Here is a 22,601-nt window from a genome sequence, read left to right as displayed (position 1 = left end):
AGTTTGAGTCTACTAAATCGGCTTTTCTTCATAAAGGAGAAGTTCTCTCTATTGAAGAGCTAAGTATGAAAGAAAATAGACTAAAAAAAAGACATTTAAAGATGATGATAATTCGGTCATAGCCGTGTCTAGGCTGAGAAACCATGTCCATGCTTACCAACTACTACATTATAACTATCACATTATAAGAGACCAAACAATGATAGCTATGGAAAGCAAGACAATGAGTTTGAAAAAAAAATAAATTATTTGCTATTATTGTCGTGAACCGGGGTATGTCAAGATATATTGTCCTAAACTAAAGATACCCTATGAGAAGAAGGTAGCCTCCGTTGCTCAAGAGTCAAGTGAATTCAAAGCTACACAAGAATCAACTATTGAGAGCATGTCCTTGACTCAAATTGTAGAAGCTCTTCAACCTCTATTCAAAGGAGCTTCACCAACCGAAGCTACGGTCTCTTCTGTTGGCATCTTTGATCCCAGTAAGTCTCTTTGGCTTCTTGGCTCATGTGCCTCATTTCATATGACACTAAATTGTGATATTTTATCTGGATGTCATAACTCAAGCGAGTCAAATGTTTTTTATTGTTGATAGAATATCTCTTGAGATAAAGGGAATAAGAAATTTTGAAAATATTTTAAAGAGATTTTTTATTCAAAAAATTAGATATATTCCCAAGTTAAGCCTAAATCTTTTGTTTGTCTCTTAATTATGTGACCTTTGGTATAATGTTTCTTTCTCTTCTATTGGTTTATGAGTGCTGGATCGTCTCTCAGGGAAGCTGATTGGAGAAGGCTGTAAAGAAGGAGGTTTATACTACATAGATTTTTTGGAAATACCTAAGAATACTTTTTGTTATAATGTTTAAAAACTGAATTTTGGATTTTGGAGCTCCCTAACCAAAATCTTCTGAAATATTATCTGCATGAATGCAACCAAAACTGATTGGAGCTCCCATGTGGCAGGTCATGAATCCCCTTGTCATTTTGTGGTTGATGTATGCTTCAAAATTTCCCTTCATATCTTCATCTGGTCTGATACCATCTTCAGATTGATGGTAACATGATTATGTTCCTTTGATGTGTGAAAGAATATGTGGTGTGTGCGAACTGTGAAACAAGGTGAGAGAAATGAGTGAGTGAGGAGGAAGAAGAAGATATAGGAAAAGAGAGGAAGTGAGAAAAGACAAGGGAGAAAGAGAATAGGGGCTGGAATCGTGCCCTATCCCTCTCATATTGACCCTTATAAAGGTAATTTAAGTCAGTTTACAAAAATGCCCTTCATAACTATATCTTTTGACCTATTGGGTCTTGAATACAAAAAAGGACTTCACTAGCCAATCAATTTTGACTCTCATGTAATGCTTCCTTATAACATATTGTACTTCAAAGGATAAACCAGAGTTGCCAGTTGGGGAAGCGATTCGGGTAGCGGAAGGGGGAAGTGAGGGGGAAGCGAAAAAAGGAAAAAACAAAAAAAGGAAAAAACAAAAAAAGGAAAAAAAGATACATTTTGGAAGCGCCACGTTTCGCGCCTCCGAAATACGCTTCGGAGAAGCATGCTTCCCCATGTCCTATGGTACTTCTGGTAACCCTGGGATAAACCTCTAAACTGGTCATCATGATGTATATGAACCCTTTATTTTTGTTACCTCATTAATTCACTGGTCTGCACTCCAGTTAAGCTAACCAAAACAGAAAAAATGAAAAAGTGGAAAACTTCCCTTAAGTATCCACTAAACCTGCCATCTTCTGATCGATGCAATTGGATTGAGTGTTAGATGTCTTCATCCTTCTAAGATTTTAATTCATGGTAGCCTCTTGGTTCAAGATAGAACGCAAAAACATAACATTTATTCAAGTTTCCTTGCATTGCTTGTTTGGCCCATCAAATATTGTGCATTGGTGTGATTTGGCTACATTGTTTACAAGATGCCTTTCCCCATTAATTGTTGAAGCATACTCTTTATTTTGGAGCAACAGTCGTGTCCTTGATTTGCAGAGTCCAATGCAAAACTTCTGGAAAAATGTTCTAGGGTTCATATTAATTAACATCGAGTGCTTGGTATTTTTTCTTTTTTTTTTCAAAATTTCTTGTAGGAGAAATGTAGTCATTATTTTAATTTTATGTCAATGATAAAAAACTCATTCATGGCATTGTAGCAATGTAGGCTTGTGGCCATAATAAAATATAATGTGCTGAGAAAGATGTTCTTGATTGTGTCTTACCGAACAGAGGTAGTATGTAAAGGAAAAATTATTGTTTGAAGTGCAGGGAACATTCCAACTTTGTCAATTGCGTAAGGTTTTCTCCTGATGGAAGCAGGTTTATCAGTGTAAGTTCAGATAAGAAAGGTATACTATATGATGGGAGGACAGGAGAAAAGATTGGGGAGCTATCTGCTGAAGGTCACAATGGTAGCATCTATGCTGTTAGTTGGAGTCCTGACAGTAAAGCGGTATTTATGATATTCCTATGCTATTTTCATTATTGATTAATAATTGTACTTCCAGTGGTGGACTTAGGATGCAAATATCTACATTGAATGATATCTACTTTTTCCTTTTTCAGATTCTTAGATTGATAATATGAACATTTTAATTGGAACACAATTAAATTTAAATGTTACTTATATAATCAAATGCCTGACTAATGGAGAGTTTTTCTTCTACTTTTTTGTTTTTTGGTTGATCGAAGAAGCACATTCATTTATCTGTTGAATAAGTTTTATACAATCTGGTTTACCTATATTCTAATGGTCTCCAGCACCATACTGGTTCTGATGGGGCTGTACTTGTCTGTATTACAGGTGTGAGTGGAAGTGTTAATCCAAAGTTTCATTGTGTGCTTTAGTCTGCTTTACTTTGGTATTGATAGAAAATTCTTTCATATTTTCTGTGCAGTTGGATAAACCTGGTTGAGGTTATATTTGTCACAAAATGGCACGGATCCCAATACCCTCCATAATGGACTCCGAGGGTCAAAACATAATGCATTTGAACAAAAACATAAGAACTAAAATGAAACACAATAGAATGTGAGTAAATAACTTCATTAATAAAGAACAGTAAAAATACAAAAAAATACATTTTAATCCTCATTACAATACACTAAAAAACACACAAGAAGCCTAAAACCATGGTTGCTAGTCGAGGAAGCGGGAAGCGATATGTGAAGTGGAAGCGGGAAGCGTGGCACTTTCAAAATTTTAGGAAGCGGGAAGCATGGGACGACTTAAAAGCGAATCAAGAATCGTCTCGAAAGCGAACCAGAAGCGAATCTGGAAGCGACCTAGGAAGCGAGGGGGAAGCAAAAAATAAAATAAAAATAAAAATACAAAAAAGGGAGGAAATGCAGGGAAAGCGAAGGAGAAGCGTGCTTCCCATAAATGGGAAGTGTGTTCCCTATAAATGGGAAGCATGTTTCCCATAAAAGAGAAACGTGCTTCCCATAAATGGGAAATGCGCTTTTCAAAAAAATTGGCGCTTCTCAGTGCGTTTTGGAAGCGCGACGTTTTACGCTTCCGAAACATGCTTCCCCACTAGGCTAGGTGCTTCCAGTAACTCTGCCTAAAACTACTCATCACTCCCTCACCTTACAAAGGCACCCACCCACCCATATTTATAGAGAAAAGAAGGAAGAAGAGAGAGATTAAAGGAGAGAAAAAGGGAGACCACACTAACCATTGGACCATAAGTCAAACAACTAGTCCAAGTCAACCAAAGTTGACTTAACTTTAAAGTATATATATCAGAGTTACCGAAAGCACCTAGCCTAGTGGAAGCACGAAATGTTGTGCTTCCGAAACGTGTTGGGAAGCGCCATTTTTTTTTAGAAGCGTGCTTTCCCGTTGCTTATCCCGCGCTTCTCCTGCGCTTCCTCCCTTTTTTCATTTTTTTTTATTTTTATTTTTTCGCTTCCCCCTCGCTTCGTAGGTCGCTTCCGGTTCGCTTCCTAGGTCGCTTCCAAGATGATTCTTGATTCGCTTTTAAGTAGTCTCACGTTTCTCGCTTCCTAAAATTTTGAAAGTGCCACGCTTCCTGCTCCTGCTTCCTCGACTGGCAACCATGATATATGTTAACGCCCCCGCTCAAACTTACATTGACTCACTATAAGTTTGCAATTACAAAAGGAATCCCATTACACAAGATATCGACATGTTCTTCTATAATACAAATTCTTGAAGGAGCTTCTAGATCTTCCTTGATATGCTCGAAAGGTCTCTAGAATCATCAATAATGCCAATATTTTAAAGAGTGCAAAAGGAGCAATCCAACTAAAAATAACTATATATATATATATATATAGAGAGAGAGAGAGTAATGGGTACGTGCTAAATAAAATATGCTAGATGAAACATGCTAAATGAGTTTTTCAGGGTTTTTTTGTTTTATTTTTAAATTCTAATCGTACAAATGTGATCTATGTACTTGATTTTATAGGGTTCAACTCTTTAAGTGTTCGATTCTGACACATGAGCGGGTTTTTATAACGTTTAAAAAATCACCATTCCAAAATCTTTGTTAATTTTTAGGCTCCAAATATCATTTTTTTCATCGAAAACACATGATCCAAGTGTGGATTCCTCGTAAATTGACCATGCCCAACACATTTATGGGGTCAGAACTGCAAAAAAAAAAACCCACACCAAAAGAGCAGAAAAACCCATTTAGCACATTTCATTCGCATATTTCATTTCGTACACACCCATCTCTCTGTCTCTCTCTCTGTCTGTCTCTCTCTCTCTCTCTCTCTATATATATATATATATATAAATGACCAAACACGCCAAAAATACAATACATATTTAATAAGACATTTTAATAATTTTCAAAATCTTTTAATAGTAAGAAAATTTTTCAACATCAATTTTGAAAGTCATTAAATTTTTATACACAATATTCATTGAGAGTCTCACCTCAATAGATAATTTTACGAAATCATAGTTCTTGATTTATAAGAGAACACAATTGCATATTATCAAAAGAAGAGATGCATGCATAAAATATCTCAAAGATAAACGTATAAATCATTCATCACTTTAAACATTCATGAAAACATGCATTATTGAAAGTCAATACACACATCTATCTCGAAAAACACATTAATGCATGAAATATGAATTTTCAAACAACATCAATACCATGAATAAATAACTCACAAAAGAGTTTAACCCACACAAAAAATATTCATAAAGCAGGGTTTTTCAAAACAAGTAGCCATATTAAATGTACAACAGAAATAATGGGGAAGTTCAAAATCCCACGTACAAATCATAACAAGAGATATTTTGTAATAATGACAAATATTAATAACAATTTAAATCTCAACAATAGAAACAATATCTATAAATACACTCAAAATATTGCATCCTATGCAACCAAGGCATATCATGATGTAAATCACCCAAGATAACTAATCATGGAACACATTTAAAATATCTTTAAGCATGCAATTAAAACATATTCAATGCAAAATGCATGAAGAATTTTCAATAACCATTTCCCAGACAAGGGTAAATGAGTGAATTTTTTTTAGAAATTTTGTGGAGAGATTTGAAAATCCCACAAATATCAAGAAATGATATTTTGCAAACCTTCACAATAGTTCGACCACCATAAGCAATTTACCTCGCTTGACCTTCAAACCTCAAAATTCAAGTGTAATAGCTGCTAGAACAAGAGATCAATGACAATGCCACTTATGAGCTTAACAAACACACAAAAAGTGTGAACATCTCATCTATATAAAATAACACTTAAATAAGAGACAAACCTCAATGTTTCAGCTACTAGAAAAAGAGCATAATACAAACACACAAAAAGTATGAATAACCAATGGGTGCACCTAACTCATTGCAAACAAATCTTTCTTGTCTACGTAAAATGACACTTAAATAAGAGACAAACCTCAATATTCAAGTGCATCAGCTACTAGAATAAGAGTATAATACAAACACACAAAATGTGAATAACCAATGGGTGCATATAACTCACCACAAAAATATCTTTTAAATAAGAGACATAATAGGAGAAGACACGAAGTAAGAGAGCTTGTAATAAAAACAAACTAATGTCATCAAGAAGGATAAATGTATCAATTTTAACAATCTTTCAAACACCATATTTTCAAAATAGATAACCATCAGAGATAAACATAATTATAAGTATTCATAATAACATTGTCCAAATAAACAAATGAGTGATATAACACACTCATAGAACTAGAGATCAAACAACCGTCAATTAGAGCCAAACTATAAGGCGACAATCTATACTGATAAGAAAACCAAGGTGCACACAACTCACCCCAACAAGCATCTCTTGTTCAACAAAAGCAACATGGATGTAGATACCAATCAAACCCAAGACAAGTGACAACACATCACTCATAACCTTTGGGAATCTAGACTAGTAAGATGACATGAGGTGCACACATAACTCACCTCAACGGCTAACTCTGACCCAACAATAAGGCAAAAAATAAATGGCGCATCCTAGAAAAATCTATGATGGACAAAAAACAATGCCAAAAGAAGGCAAAAAATACTCACGGAAATTGATTTTCAAATAAGTGAGTTCATATATAAAAGTACCGATTTGAAAAAACAAAGTTTTAAATCAAATCCAATAAAGGTAGATGAAGACTTAGAATGAATATAGTTCAATCATATGCACAACAATATGTCAATTGATGCAATCACTTCCAACACAAGATGTCTCATGACAAATTTTACAAACTTTGACAAGCAAATAATGGACAAGAATCATGCCCAATATAAATAATCTACATAGATGTGATGAAATTATGATGTTAGAGTATCTTTCAAAAGATAATGGAATCATGAATCCACCAATCAAGAAACAAGTGCACTAAGGCACATCATATACAAAAGATCCAATAAATCTCAATAAAAAGACAAAAGTATATGATTTTATTAAAGAAAAGCTTCTAAGAAGCTAGATCTAAATCATTAGTCTACTATTAGACAATTGATGACAAACATATAGAGATTCACAAAGAGCTATATAACTATCAACAACCATGAACTCATATATATCATACAAAGAATTTTATCACAATGTAACAAATATAAAATCTTTAAGAAACATGCAATGAAGTATCAATGCACAAGAAAGAAACCACTAAGGGTTACAAAAGTGCACAAACACTCAAGTCACTAAGCTACCAAAAAGCACATAAAACTACTAAGGGCTAAGCAACAATCATACAAGAGTCTTTTAAAAAATATAAGTTTTATTCATAAAATGCTCAAGAAGCATACACAAGAACCCACTAAAAAATATAATGCATAATAGAGAAATTAAAATATGCATTCGAGTTCATGATGACAAATCATGCTTATGCCATCCAATAATAATCACAAAGGCTACATAATTAAAATCATGCATGGTCACATAGTTAGAATCACCAAAGAAACATCACTATATATTAAAAATCCCAAAGATAATCTATGTAAATACATACATTAAGAGACACAAAAAAAAAATGTAAAAAATTAATGTTTTGCAAAACATGAAACACATAAGATTTTAAGAAACCACATATTTTTGCAAAATATAATTTTTTCAATATACATATCCATAATCTAAAAAATATATTAAAAGACAATAATTTCTATTGAGAATGTAGGGTACGGGTCTGGTTCTAGACCCAAAATGATTCTTTTGTATTGTATTTACATGGTTGGTGTTATCGGGTCTGGGTTGACAGACCCGATCCAACTTGTATCATATATATTACATTGAATATAGGGCACAACCTCTCATTGAGAATCGTGCCAGTCATTGCTGCCTCTCCTTCTTGCAAATCCCTTTCTCTTCTGCTGTGGATGAAGATCTGGTCGAAGGTGCGTGACTTCTAACATGGTATCAGAGCAGGCTGAGAAGTAAATACTAGGTCGAGTTCTCTTCTTCCTTTCTTTGATCCAAGATCTGATCTTATCAGATCAGATTCTATTCTCCTTCTGTCCTGAAAATTGATCTTATCATATTGGGTTAAAAATCTCTTTCTTAAAATTTTTAAACATCTTTCTTCCTCTCTAAGTTTTCGATCTCTTAAAACTGAATCTGTTCACGTCAAACAGTCTGGTCACGTCAAACCAGATCTGTTTTCTTAAATCTTGATTATTTTTTTTCCTCTTTGATGCTGGATCGGATCGTTCCAGATCTAGTGTTTTCGTTCCAAGCCAGACTAAATTAGATCTGGCCATGGCATATTGATTCTTCCCTTCAGCAGCGTTAAATCAAATCTGATCGTATCAGATCAGATTTGTGTTTCCATTTAAACTTAGATCTCTCTTTTGTCTTTCAAGTCAAATCTTATTCTCCAAAACCAAATCAAAGTTTCGGTCCATACAAAAAAAAAATTCAGATCATTAATTTGTCGTGTTCTACTGATTATTTGTTTCCCTGCAATATTATTTTCGTAGCAAAAAGAAAAAAAAACAGATTTACATTGCTGGTAAATCAAACTGCTGGTTCTTTTGTTGTCCTTTCACATGGATTCTCCCTTCCAGTTTCCTTGGACAACTCATATAACTACTTGACCTGGAAGCGACAAAGTTTTCCTTTTATTAAGAGTCTGGATCTCTCTGGATATCTTGATGGAACGATCCATGCACCACTAGAATTCGTCCTGCAAGAAGAGCGAGATGATAAAGGGGAGGTTTCCAACAAATTGATTCATAATTCAAAATTTGTAACATGAAGAAGAAAAGATCAGGCAGTTGTGGCTTACATTACCTCTATGCTTTCTCATGAGATATTAGTGGCCATCCTAGATGAATGTTCAGCCAGAGAGTTGTGGCAAATATTGGCGCAGACTTATTCACAGATTTCATAAGCTAGGATTTTGTATTTAAAGAGAGAATTTCAGCTTTTGAAGAAATAGAGTTTATCAGTGACATAATACATGAACAAAATCAAGAGTATTACATATCAACTAGCCATGGTGGGTTGCGTAATTCTTAACAAAGAAAAGGTTCAACAGGCACTGAATGGTCTGGGTTCTGACTACCACATGTTAGTCACCTCTCTTCTATGCCTCCCTTCATTGCCCAGTTTTGAAGATCTACGGACTAAGCTACTACAATATGAAGTTACCATTAGGGGCGAGAAGATGACCCTGAATTCCAACAACCATGAGGTACTTGTCACATTAGTAGTATTAGGGCGAGGACGTGGGGGCTTTTGAGGCGGGCGTGGACATAGAAGAGGTAATCAAGGAGGCCGTGGGCTTTTTCCCATACCCTACATGTCACCTAACTTGTATCCAGGGAACCCTATAAACATCCCGACATGTTTTCAGTGTAATAAAATGGAGCACATTAAAGCAAATTGCTGGCATAATCCGCAAAACAAAGGCAAGTTTAATGGTGCTGGGCCTTCTACTAGGGGACAAGCAGGAGACGACCGTAAAGGAGATGAAAAGAAAAATGTGAAGAATCTTTTGATTTTTGCTCTTTCAGAATTGAGCTTCAAGCAAACTGAGTAGGAGACTTGGTACATTAACTCCGGGCTGCTGCACATGTGACATGTGATATTGGTAAGATTTATTAAAACCGGAGATGGTGTTCTTCATCCTATCTCTCATGTTGAAAATATTTTCCTTCTACTCCCCAATTCCTCATTACCTTTATCTGATGTTTACCATTCTCCTAGTATTGTTAAAAACATTGTTTCTGTTTCTAAACTTGTCGATGATACTAATTCTTTTGTCGAATTTACTCTTTCTGTATGTGTCAAGGATCTTCTCACGAAGAAGACACTCGTTGAAGGAGAACGACAGGGAAACATGTATGTCTTCAAGGAGTCTCTTCTAGTTCATGATGCATCAATAAATTCACAACCAGTTCGTCCAGTGTCATTCAAAGTTTGTTTTAGTCTATCTCAATGTAATAAGCCAGAGATTTGGCATCGTCGTCTTAGTCATTGTAATCATTCATTTATTGAGAAGCTTGTGTCTAGTGGACTTGTTCCGCAGTCTAGTTTGAATGTCGAGGCTGATTTTCTTCTTTGTTTCCGTTGTCAATTATGTAAAAGTCATGTTCTTCCATTTCATTCAATAAATCAAAGAGATTTTGTGCTTTTTGAAATTGTCTATTCTGATGTCTGGAGACATGCCCCACAGTCTTCTTTATTGGGCAATCATTATTACATTACTTTCATTGATAGTTACTCTAGATACACCTGTATTTATTTTATCAAATATAAATCTGAAGTTTTCAAGCTTTTTTGCTCATTCTGTGCTTTAGTTTGTAATCAATTTTCAACTAAAATTCAATATTTTCATTGTGACGGTGGATGAGAGTACTTATCAAAGGAATTTACTGAATTTCTCTAAGATAATGGAATAGGTCGTCGAATATCTTGTCCACACACACCACAACAAAATGGTGCGGCTGAAAGAAAATATTGGCACATTGTAGAGAGTGCGCTGAGTATGTTGCATAACACTCACATTCCTTTAAACTTGTGGATGAAAGTTTTTCATTCAGCTGTCTATGTCATAAATCGACTGCCAATGAAATTGTTAGCAGATCAATCCCCTTATTTTACGCTATTTACACTATTTGGGGTTCATCCTGACTATAATGAGTTGCGAGTGTTTGGCTGCATATGCTATGTTCATATTGACAGTTCTTAACGTGATAAGTTTCAGAAAAATGCATGCAGGTGTAGGTTTGTTGGATATGTTGATCAATATAGAGGATATCACTGCTATGACTCCACTACCAGTCGCATCAGAGTTTCATGGAATGTCGTGTTTGACGAGACTCATACTGATGATTCAGGAAGTACAGAGGGACACTGTAAGGATGCTAAAAGTTATCAGCCATGGCTTGTTGCTGAGGTGCTTGATCAAATGGTGATGCATGACGTACCCTCATGTCATACACTATCTGCAGAACAAAATAGTACAGTTGTACACCCAGAAAAGGAAATGTCGACAAACACACAAGATATTACTATGCCTGTCATTTCAGATGTTACAAAGTTTTAAGGGATTACCTATGTGCAGTGAAACAAAGACAAAGTTCAACGACCTATTGTGCAACCCAGGAGGCTTGAGAGGATTCACCATCCTATTGAAAGATGGGTAAGTTATGACAACTTCTCTACAGACTTACAACTGTTCATCTCCCAGATTGAAAAGCATGATGAACCTATCAGTTTCTCACAAGCATCTATGTCAATCAAATGGGTTGAGGTCATGAATGAGGAAATGAAAGCTTTACATGAGTGTGGGACTTGGGAGATTGTTCCTAGACCATCGAACAAGAATGTTGTAGGATCTAAATAGGTCTATAAAATCAAGTATAAACTCGATGAATCCATTGAACGCTATAAGGTGAGGCTAGTAGCGAAAGGGTTCACTCAAGAATACGGGCAAGATTATGCCAAAACATTTAGTTCTGTGATCAAGATGGAAACTATTCGATTAGTTCTGTCCTTGTCAGTTCAGTATGGATGGACTCTAAGTCAACTTGATGTCAAAAATGTATTTTTTGCATGGCACTCTCAAGGAAGAGGTGTATATGGAGCAACCCTCTAGTTATACCAAACATAGCCCCAACACGCATGTTTGCAAGCTACGAAGAGCCATCTATGGGCTAAAGCAGGCCTCCCGCTCATGGTTTGATAGTTTCTCTATTGAAGTTCAGAGACATGGGTTCGATCTCATCTTGATCATTCGCTTTTTATTTTTCGAGATTGTCAGGTACGCACCTTAATTCTTATATATGTGGATGATATTATTATTACTGGGAACTCCGATGAACACATAGAAGCTACCAAGATCTTATTGAGTCGACAGTTTAAGATGAAAGATTTGGGGGTTTTGCGTTATTTCTTAGGGGTTGAGGTGGATCGACAGGATGAAACACTTCACTAACCCAACACAAATATACTTTGGATTTGTTGGATAAGGCAGGCATGAAGGATTATAAACCTCTATCCACCCCTAGTGTCCTTAATCATAAACTCGGATCCCGGGATGGGGAAGCATATGAAGATTCCAAGAAATATCGGAGTCTTGTGGGTATGTTCCAATATCTCACCTTCACTAGACCAGACATTGTGTATGCAGTGAATCAAGTTTCACAATTCATGCATGACCCACGAACAAAGCATATGAATGTTGTCAAGAGAATCCTTCGATATTTAAAAGGAACTCTTGGAGATGGTCTAGTTTATCATCAATCCAAGACTAAAGGGGAGCAACATCGACTGGATGTATACACAAATGCAGATTGGGCTGGAGTTCCAGATGACAGGCAGTCAGTTTCTGGATATTGTGCTTTTCTTGATGGGAACTTGATGGCGTAGAGTAACAAGAAACAACGTGCATTTGCACGATCTAGTATTGAAGCTGAGTATCGATCTATGGTGGCTGCTACAATAAAGGCCACATGGCTGAGACATCTTTTGACTGAAGTTGGAGAATCTATGCTACCCACCACTCTCTTGCGCGATAATCAAGGTGTCATACAAATTGCTTTTAATCCTATTCACCATAGTCGCACAAAGCATATAGAGATTGATCAATACTTCATTCGGCAAAAGATTGAAGATAGAGAAGTTGCACCTACTTATGTTCCTACGGCTGACCAAGTGGCAGATTTGTTCACTAAGGGCCGTACCAATATGCGTTTTTGGTTCTTGAAGAACAAGTTGTCCATGTTGCAAAACCATGCACAACTTGAAGGAGGGTATTGAGAATATAGTGTACAGGTCTAGTTCTAGACCCAAAATGATTCTTTTGTATTGTATTTACATGGTTGGTATTATCGGGTCTGGGTTGACAGACCTAATCCAACTTGTATCATATATATAACATTGAATATAGGGCACAACCTCTCATTGAGAATCGTGTCAGTCATTGCCGCCTCTCCTTCTTGCAAATCCCTTTCTCTTCTGCTGTGGATGAAGATCTGGTCGAAGGTGCTTGACTTCTAACAATTTCTACATATTCTAATTTCAAAAGAAGACATTCATTTTTAATATAACCCTTTCAAAACACCTACCATACATATGAAGATAGAAAAGCTAAAGATACATACCGGAATGCAAAATCCTTGAATCCATGCTATTCATTAATACGAATCTTTTTCAAGACCATGATGCCTTGCTCTGATACCATGTCACAAAATGGCATGGACCTCAATGCACTCTATAATGAACTCCAAGAATAAAAACACAATGCATTTGGATAAAAACATAATAACTAAAATAAAACACAATAGAATGTGAATGAATAACTTCATTAATAAAGAACATTAAAAATACAAAGAAAAATACATTTTAATCATCATTACAATACACTCAAAAACACACAAGAAGCTTAAAACTACCCATCACTCTCTTACCTTACAAAGGCACCCATATTTATAGAGAAACGGAGGAAGAAAAGAGATTAAAGGAGAGAAAAAGGGAGTCCACATTAGTTTGACTAGCTGTTGGACCTAGTCCAATGGCTAGATTTCTAGCCGTTGGACCAGCAGTCCAACAACTAGTCTAAGTCAACCACAGTTGACTTAACTTTAAAGTATATAATATATATACAAGTATATATATATGTATATATATATATCTTAACAATATTTGGGTTATATCATTTGAACATCTAAGACAAGTAGTTTGCATTGTATGCTGTATCTTAATAGCCTTTAGTTTGCAAACTTAATCTGTTGAAGTGATTATGTCACTATGAGAAATAGAGATGGTGAAAAGCCCTTCATTTTCCTTGTTAGCTTCGAATCACATCGGCTACTGCTGGATTTCTGGTTTTGACTGAATTGCCTGTTGCAATTTTACAGGTGGATTAAAGGAAAGTGTTAATGCAATATTTGATACATTGTTTTTTCTTATTTTTAGGTCTTCAAAGAGAATGCACTTGCTGATTATGATTTTTTCTTTTGGTGTGACTCAACAGAAAGATACCTATTCATTCTTTGTTTTATATATTTATTTCTCTAGTAGCCAACTCTCATATCTTACTGCGAAAGCTTATCTTGCTGTTTCAGGTGCTAACAGTGTCTGCAGATAAAACTGCAAAAGTGTGGGAGATTGATGAAAATGGAAACGGTAAGGTGAAGAAGACACTTACTTCATCTGATTCTGGACTGGATGGAATGCTAGTTGGTTGCCTGTGGCAGAATAATCATCTTGTCACTGTTTCCCTTGGTGGCACTATTAGTATATATTCAGCCAATGACCTAGAAAGGATGCCAGTATCATTTTCTGGGCACATAAAGAGCGTCACTGGTTTGGCAGTCACCTCTGAAGGCAGCCAGAATATTATTCTATCTAGCAGTTATGATGGGGTGATTGTCCGATGGATGCAAGGAGTTGGATGTGCAGGAAGGTTACAGAGAAGGGAGAACTCTCAAATTAAATGTTTTGCAGTGGTGGAAGGAGAGCTCACCACATTTGCCTTTGATAACAAGGTAGCACCATTTCTTCATGTACATGTAGTAGTTGCCTTTATTTTTATATCTTGTGGTTTGTGTGCTTGCACCATCTTTTTGAAGCTGATTTTCTTGATGACTTATGATTGCAACTAGGCTGGAGAACATGATGATGTGTCTTTCTATTATCCAATATGATCACTGAAATGAATATATTTCAATTCAATCTTGCACCTTGATGGGGTAGGCAATTTACACACTAGCTAAAATTACTACTCAATGTTGAGTCAGGCATAGTAAGCCAACAAGATCTTGTGTTCTAAATAAAACATGTCTTGAGGGAAAAGACTGACTAGATGTTCATTGCAATTGAATAACAAGAAAATGAAATCTTGCGTTGATGGAGAAATGTTAGATCCCTCAATATAGAAATGGTACAAGAATGTGCTTCACAAAATGCCCTTATGTGATATTACAGAAGTAATTTTGGCATTTTAGAGAACAATGGAGTGAAAAATATAAAATATATAAAGAATATGAAAAGTGAAGTTATTGATGACTAGTATAGTTTTGTGAACTCCATGTATAGTGAACTGTGATAGTGTTAATAATTTTCTCCGGTGGTAAAGGAGCTTGATTGTAAATTATATTTTTATCAATAAAAAATGTCACTGCCTTTAAAAGTAGAACTACAAACTGCAAAGATTTTGTCATAAAATATGACAAATATTGAGATTAGGGGTGGCAAAACCTGACACGACCTCCCAACCCGACCCGCCAACCCGCCTTTTAGGCGGGTTCAGGTTGGGCTTAAACTAACCCGTTTAATAAACGGGTCGACCCGCCTTGATAGAAATCATGGGTTCCTTTCTTCATCTACAAGCAACAGCACAACATGGGGAGAGAGAACGTGGCTGCAGCAAAAATCCCTAATCAGGGTATTCATTTTTGCTTCTCTGATTAAATACACACAAATACAATAGCTAGGGTATGAAAATACCCATTACATGTTATGATAAAATTACAGCATGCCATTAATGAAACATTAATGAGCATGTGTTTAAAATGAAAGGAATTGGGTCTGGATTCTGAGTTCCAGACCTTATACTAAATGACATTATCTTTTCACCCTCCCTCCAGTTGTACATGGTTTTGGACCATGAACATCCAAAATCTGTCCTTGATAAGTCCTTTTGTAAACAAGTCAACAACTTGATCAGCAGTCCGCACGTATTCTGGTTCAATTTTCTTCTCTTCAACCTTTTGTCTTACAAAATGTTGATCAATTTCAATATGTTTGGCACGACTGTGGTAGATAGGATTGAATGACATGTTGATAGCACTTTGATTGTCACACAAGAGAATACTTTTAGAAATCGATTCTCTTCTGTCAACAGGTGTCTGATCCATGTTACTTCGGCTGTAGTAGCTGACATTGATCTATATTCATCTTCTGTGCTCGACCTGGCTATGGCTTTTTGTTTTCTACTGCTCCAGGAGACAAGATTTAGCCCAATGAAAACGCAGTATCCTGAGACAGACCTACGTTCATCTGGATCTCCTGCCCAATCTACATCTGTGTAAGTAAGGAGTTCATGCATGTGATGACCAGGCATACTCTTTCTGTACAGAAGACCATCTCCAATAGTACCCTTCAAATATCGAAGAATGCGTTTAACGGTTTTCATATGCTCAATATGTGGTTCATGCATGAACTGAGATACCTGATTGACAGAATAGACAATGTCAGGCCGAGTGAAGGTAAGATATTGAAGCATTCCTACTATCCTGCGATATCCTGTAGGATCCTCGTACAAATCTCCATCTTAGCAACTGAGTTTCTGATGAAGTACATTGGGTGTGCTGAGGGGCTTACAATCTGTCATACCTGCCTTGCTAAGAACATCAATGGTATACTTATGCTGAGTAAGCGTCATGCCTTAAGGAGTCCTGTCAACTTCTACTCCAAGAAAGTATCGCAGTTTACCAAGATCCTTCATCTTGAATTTATGATTCAAAAGTTCTTTAACCTGTTCGATATGTTCATTAGAGTTACCTGTAATGATAATGTCATCAACATATATCAATAACAGGGTAATTATATCTTTGCATTTAAATATGAAAAGAGAATGGTCAAGAAGAGACCGACTAAACCCATATTTTTCTACTTCAAGAGCGAAACTGTCAAACCAAGATCGAGATGCCTGCTTTAGACCATATATAGCTATCTTTAACCTGCACACGTATTCTTTAGAGTTCCCTTTTGCATACCCAGTGGGCTGCTCCATGTATACTTCTTCCTTCGGAGTTCCATGTAGAAACGCATTCTTCACATCCAATTGGTTGAGAGTCCACTGGTGCTCAACAGCCAATGATACTATGATGCGGATAGTTCCCACTTTCACAACTAGAATAAAGGTCTCATCATAGTCTTGTCCTTGCTCCTGTGTGAATCCTTTGGCAACCAGCCTTGCCTTATATCGCTCGATAGCACCATCTAGCTTATACTTTATCTTATAGACCCATTTTGACCCAACCACATTCCGATTATGTGGTCTGGGAACAATATCCCAAGTGCCAGACTCATGAAGAGCCACCATTTCGTTGTTCATAGCTTCAATTCATCTCTTAGAATTTATTGCTTGATAAAATGTTGTCGGTTGATCTTCCTTGCCCAAAGAGGTTAAGAAAAGTTGAAAATCCATCGTGAAGTTCTCATAACTGACCCACCTATCAATAGGATGCCGAGGTCGGGTAGACCTTCTGTGAGCAAGTGATTGAGTGGAAACATAAGGAGAATTATGCTCCTGATTAAAGCTGGGAGGTATCTCCTTCTCACGTCGAGAGTAACCAATGCCTTTATACCTTTCGAGGGCCAATAGTGATTCAGACGTTACACTTTCTTGAGTTCTTTGCGCAACAGTAGATACGTTTCCCTAGTCTCTTTGATTACATTAAGAAGAACATACATTATCAATACTAGAAAAGAGATCTGAGTTCAACCAAGGGTGATAAACTTCAATTTCAGGAGGAGTGCTAGCATTATGACCAAAATTTGATTCGTCAAACACAACATTTCTGGATATTTTTATGCGCTTGCTCACGGGATCATAGCATTTGTAGCCTTTGTAATCATCAGCATACCCCACAAATCTGCACTTTAAGGCCTTATCCTGAAACTTGTGCCGCATTGAACTGTCAACATGAACATAACATACACCCGAATACACGCAAATCGTGATAATTTGGATGCACACCATGCAAAGAGAAATAGGGTGATTTGTTCTCTAAGATGTTCATAGGCAATCAATTTATGACATAGACAGTTGTGTGAAAAGCCTCTGCCCAGAAGGTAACTGGAAGGTTACTATCATGCATCATGCTCATTGCACTCTTGACAATATAACAATGCTTCCGTTGAGTAATCCCATTCTGTTGAGGTGTGTGAGGGCAAGACACATCTACTTATTCCATTTGTTTGGAGGAAATTTATGAAGTCATTTGAAGAGAATTCACCCCCTCCATCACATTGGAAACAAATAATATTCTGAGAGAATTGGTTTTGAACAAAAGAATGAAAATTCTGAAATAACTTGAAGGTTTTAGATTTACTTTTCATAAAGAAGATCCATGTATATCGAGAATAACTGTCAACAAATATGAGATAATATCTAGTGCCATACATGGAAGGAACTGGAGCCGGGCCCCAAACATCAGAACATATAATTTCAAATGGTCTTGAAGCTCTTTTATTAATGGAATGAAAAGGAAGAACATGACTCTTACACTTAAGACAACTAGAACACTTTTTATTATCGACACTTAAGTCTAGACTTGACTTGGGAATAAGACTACTTGAAACAAGCTTATCAATAAAGCGACTACTACAATAACCCAGACGACCATGCCAAAGATTCGACTCAATACATTCAGAAAGATTAAAAACACTCTCAGTAGAAACTGAAGATGATGATGTGAGCTTCAAGATGGAATCAACAGGTTGAACACGAGAGGAAGGATTCTCTTGGAACACGTACATATTTCCTTGACGTTTTCCTTCAGTGAATGTTTCTCTCGTTTGAAGGTCCTTAACACAAACAGAAAAAGGAGTAAACTCAACTGAAGCATTAATGCCATCTACAAGTTTAGAGACAGAAACAATATTTTTCTTGATATTAGGAGCATGAATGACATTTGAAAGTGCAAGAGAATAGTTGGACATGGGGATTACAAAATTTTCAATGTGCGAAATATGGTGGTGAGACCCATCTCCAGTGACTATACTATTTCTACCAACATAAGAAACAAGATTTAGGAGCTTACCAGCATCACCAGTGACATGAGTGGCTGCACCCGAATCAACATACCAAGTACCTTGATTATTCTGTTTGATATTCAATTCAGCCAAGGCAAATAATAGTAACTCTTTGACTTCTCCACTATTTTTCAATGTATCTGTTCCCTTTCTTGTCTCCAATTGCTTTCCTCTATTTTGCGGGTTAAACCAGCAATTTGCCTTTATGTGTCCCTTTTTGCAGAGAAAGCAGGTAGGTATTGTCCTTTGCCTTTGCCCATTGGGAGGAACATTGGGTGTAGGTAGTATTCCACGACTTCCTTGTCCATTTCTTTCTTGACCCCATTTGTCTCGAAAATCATACCTACCACGTCCTCGCCCATAGGCAACTCCTGTGGCAAGAACATTGTGTGCTCCAACATGAGCATGAGTATCTTCAGAAAATCCTTTCAACGTCATCTCATACTGTAAAAGCTTGACACGAAGATCTTCAAATGTAGGTAAATCTGGCAAACACAATAAGGAAGTAACCATCATATGATAGTCCGACCCCAGCCTACTCAAAGTTTGTCGCACCATATCTTTGTCACTAACAGGGCATCCCACAATGGCCAATTGATCTGTAATAGTCTTCATTTTGTTCAAATACTCCATAATAGTCATGGAGTCCTTTCTTAGCATTTGAAACTCTTTCTTTAAAAATAATACTCTGGCCTGAGAAACTTGAGAATATGTCTGAACCAGTCGATGCCATAATTGCATTGTTGAGCATGAAATGAAATGGGGATCTTCGAAACACGAGCTTAGATTAACAAGGGCAAGTGTCAAGAATGACACTAAAGCATAACCCTTAAAAAGGGTATAACCGGAAACAAAATAAAAACAAAAATGTATTATTTATTGATATGAAAAACCAATTGCTTAAGAAGCATTGGAATGAAATACAAGAGGGGCTGCACCCCTTTATATACACAGCTGAAAGAGGACTCAATAGAGCTGTTGGACACAGTCCAACAACTCTATTTAGAGCTGTTGGAATGTGTCAGTCCAACAGCTCTATTGCTAGTCAAGTCTGGACAGGACTTGACTAGCAACAGTCATTCTAGTTCAAACTGAACTAGATGACATAAAGACAAAAAATAAAAATAAAGGAAAAAAAATACAGAAAAGAAAGAAATGAAAAATGTATTTATATATATATAATAATAATATAATATTATTATATATACATATGTGTACAGTTTTACATTTTAACACTCCCCCTCAAACTTACGGTACAATGAGCGAAAGTTTGTCTAAGAGAAAGTGAAATCGGGGAGCAGCGAGAGGCTTTGTAAAGAAGTCTGCTAACTGATATTCTGAAGTGACATATGGCAGATCAATTATCCCGTGTAGATATTCCTCTCTGACGTAGTGACAATCCATTTCGATGTGTTTGGTGCGTTCGTGGAATGTTCTGTTACTGGCAATGTAGATCGCACTTTTGTTGTCACAACACATTTGTGAAGCCTTTGTTGCTTCAGCTCCCATGTCAGCAAGCAATCGTCGGAGCCAAACTACTTCCATGGTCGTGGTTGCCATGGCTCTGTATTCAGCTTCGGTGGATGAGAGAGATACCTTCTGCTGCTTTTTACACCTCCACGAGATCAATGATTCCCCTAAAAAGACACAAAAGCCAGTGGTTGAGTGTCTGTTATTGGGATCACCTCCCCAATCAGCATCAGTATATGCAATTAAATCAAGAGAAGAGGAGGAAGATAAGAAAAGTCCTTGTGAAAGAGAGGACTTGATGTATATGATAATACGCATGACTGCTCCCATATGAACAGAAGTAGGAGCATGTTGAAATTGACTTGCTGTATGAACAACATGTGCTATATCTGGTCTGGTAATGGATAGATAGGAAAGTGCCCCGACAAGCTGTCTATAAGGAGTAGGGTCTGCAAGAAGTTCTCCATCATCAATCTTCATTTTAACATTAACAACTTCTGGAGTGTCAACTTTCTTATCATCAGTAATACCAGACCTGAAAACAATATCAAAAGCAAATTTAGTCTGAGATAATAAATATCCTCTAGGAGAATAAGCAACTTCAATGCCTAAAAAGTATCTCAACAAGCCCAAATCAGTCATTTCAAAATGAGATTTAAGAAGTGTTTTGATTGTTTCAACTCCCTGTTTATCGCTTCCGGTGATGATCATATCATCCACATAGAGAAGAAGCACAATGATCCCTGCATCAGAATTCTTAATAAACAAAGCAGTGTCAGTTAAACAAAATTGAAAACCAATATCAATCATAACACGACTAAACCTATCATACCAAGCTTTTGGTGCTTGTTTAAGTCCGTAAAGAGTTTTTTCTAAGCGAAGGACTTTACCCTTAGGAATACTTAGACCAGGAGGGGGTTCCATGTATACTTCTTCAACTAGCTTTCCATTTAAAAAAACATTTTTGACATCCATTTGAAAAATAGACCATTTTTTTATAGAAGCTAAGGCAATTAAGGTTCGGACAGTAGTCATACGAGCCATCGGAGCAAAGGTTTCTTCATAATCAATCCCATATTCTTGGGCATAACTTTTGGCTACTAAACGGGCTTTATATCTTTCAAGAGTACCATCACTCTTGGTTTTAATTTTATAAACCCATCGACATCCTATAGTTTTCTTCCCTGAAGGAAGATCTTGAATATTCCATGTAGAAGCCTTTTCAAGTGCATCTAATTCAGCTTTCATGGCTTCTATCCATTTGATATCATTTTTTGCTTGAAAATATGTGGATGGTTCTTCATATGAGTGAATTAATGCAATAACTGCCCTATATGTGGGTGAGAAAGACTCGTATGATACAAACCAGTGGCGTAGCTAGGATTGACGTGGGGGATGGGCAAACAGGGGTGTAGCAAAAAAAAAAATGGCGTGATAGTCGGGGGCTCGGGGGCAGCGCCCCCGAAAAAGAAAATTGAGATAAAATAAAAAATGGCTACAATTATTAATAAAAATCTATTTTATATGGACAAATCAAACTATTTGCTGCAGTCAGGGCTGAGCTGGGCTAGGACTGGGCTTTTAAAAAAAACAAAATTTAACTGTTTCAAGAGGCAGGACTGGGCTACAACCCATTCCTGCCCCCGCCCCCCCCCCAGCTCCGCTTCTGACCACCAAGATTGGCCGTAGAACCCCGAAAAAGCTTTAAGCTAAAAAATGAATACATTTTTTATGACACCGATGATGACCAACATGCACCATATGCAGAATTCAAGCAAAAAGAGTACAAAAATGCCTGTTAGACAAAAAATACAGACGCCCAATTATTAAAATCTGTCAATGGCCACAGTTACTCACTACAAGAATCCTAGACAATCGAGAACAAGCAATTCACTCACCAACTATCTGGTAGATAAAGATACGCTATCCGTTGCCTTCGTTACATTGATAGACATCCATACCTTGTTTTAGCAGCAGGCACAAAAGGAGAGTCCTATGCACGCACGATGACCAAGAAAGGATAGCAAGATTGACTCTTCCAATGAGGTTGCGCCCAAAAAGGAGGAAAGAAACTAGACCCACGTTCAGTTGTGCCCCAAAAAGAAAGGATCAAGAACCAAATTGAAGGATTGGCCTGTATTGCTCATGTAGAATGGATAACTGGATACTGTATCACCAGAGCCACTGAACATGAACAAAACCCACCCTCAAATTTAGGAGATAAGAGGGTCTTCTTCAAACTGCTAGCGATGGTTGCCGGAGATTGGCAAAGGTCCGACTGACTGCGACACCGGTGCCTCGCGTCGCCGGAGATTGCAGCCGAGAGGGAGAAGCTCAGAGGGGGGCACCGCCACCGCGGGTTCACCGAAGGGAGGCCGGCGGCA

General features: G+C 36.9%; 1 protein-coding gene across 1 annotated transcript in view; it reads left to right on the top strand.

Annotated features, from left to right (window-relative positions):
* Positions 1 to 385: 385 nt before the first annotated feature.
* The window catches only part of LOC149829651 (actin-interacting protein 1-2-like), a 100,760-nt gene continuing 78,544 nt past the window's right edge, over positions 386 to 22,601 (top strand). The window contains exons 1-4 of the mRNA XM_090015218.1: positions 386 to 482; positions 1,092 to 1,122; positions 2,327 to 2,459; positions 14,049 to 14,471. Coding sequence (XP_089871344.1) covers positions 386 to 482; positions 1,092 to 1,122; positions 2,327 to 2,459; positions 14,049 to 14,471 — 684 coding nt within the window. The remainder of the gene's footprint in view (positions 483 to 1,091; positions 1,123 to 2,326; positions 2,460 to 14,048; positions 14,472 to 22,601) is intronic.

This window comes from Nuphar pumila, chromosome 8 (assembly GCF_984573655.1).
Source record: "Nuphar pumila chromosome 8, dmNupPumi1.hap1.1, whole genome shotgun sequence".
Taxonomy (NCBI): Eukaryota; Viridiplantae; Streptophyta; class Magnoliopsida; order Nymphaeales; family Nymphaeaceae; genus Nuphar; species Nuphar pumila.
This window is presented reverse-complemented; position numbering and strand designations above follow the sequence as displayed.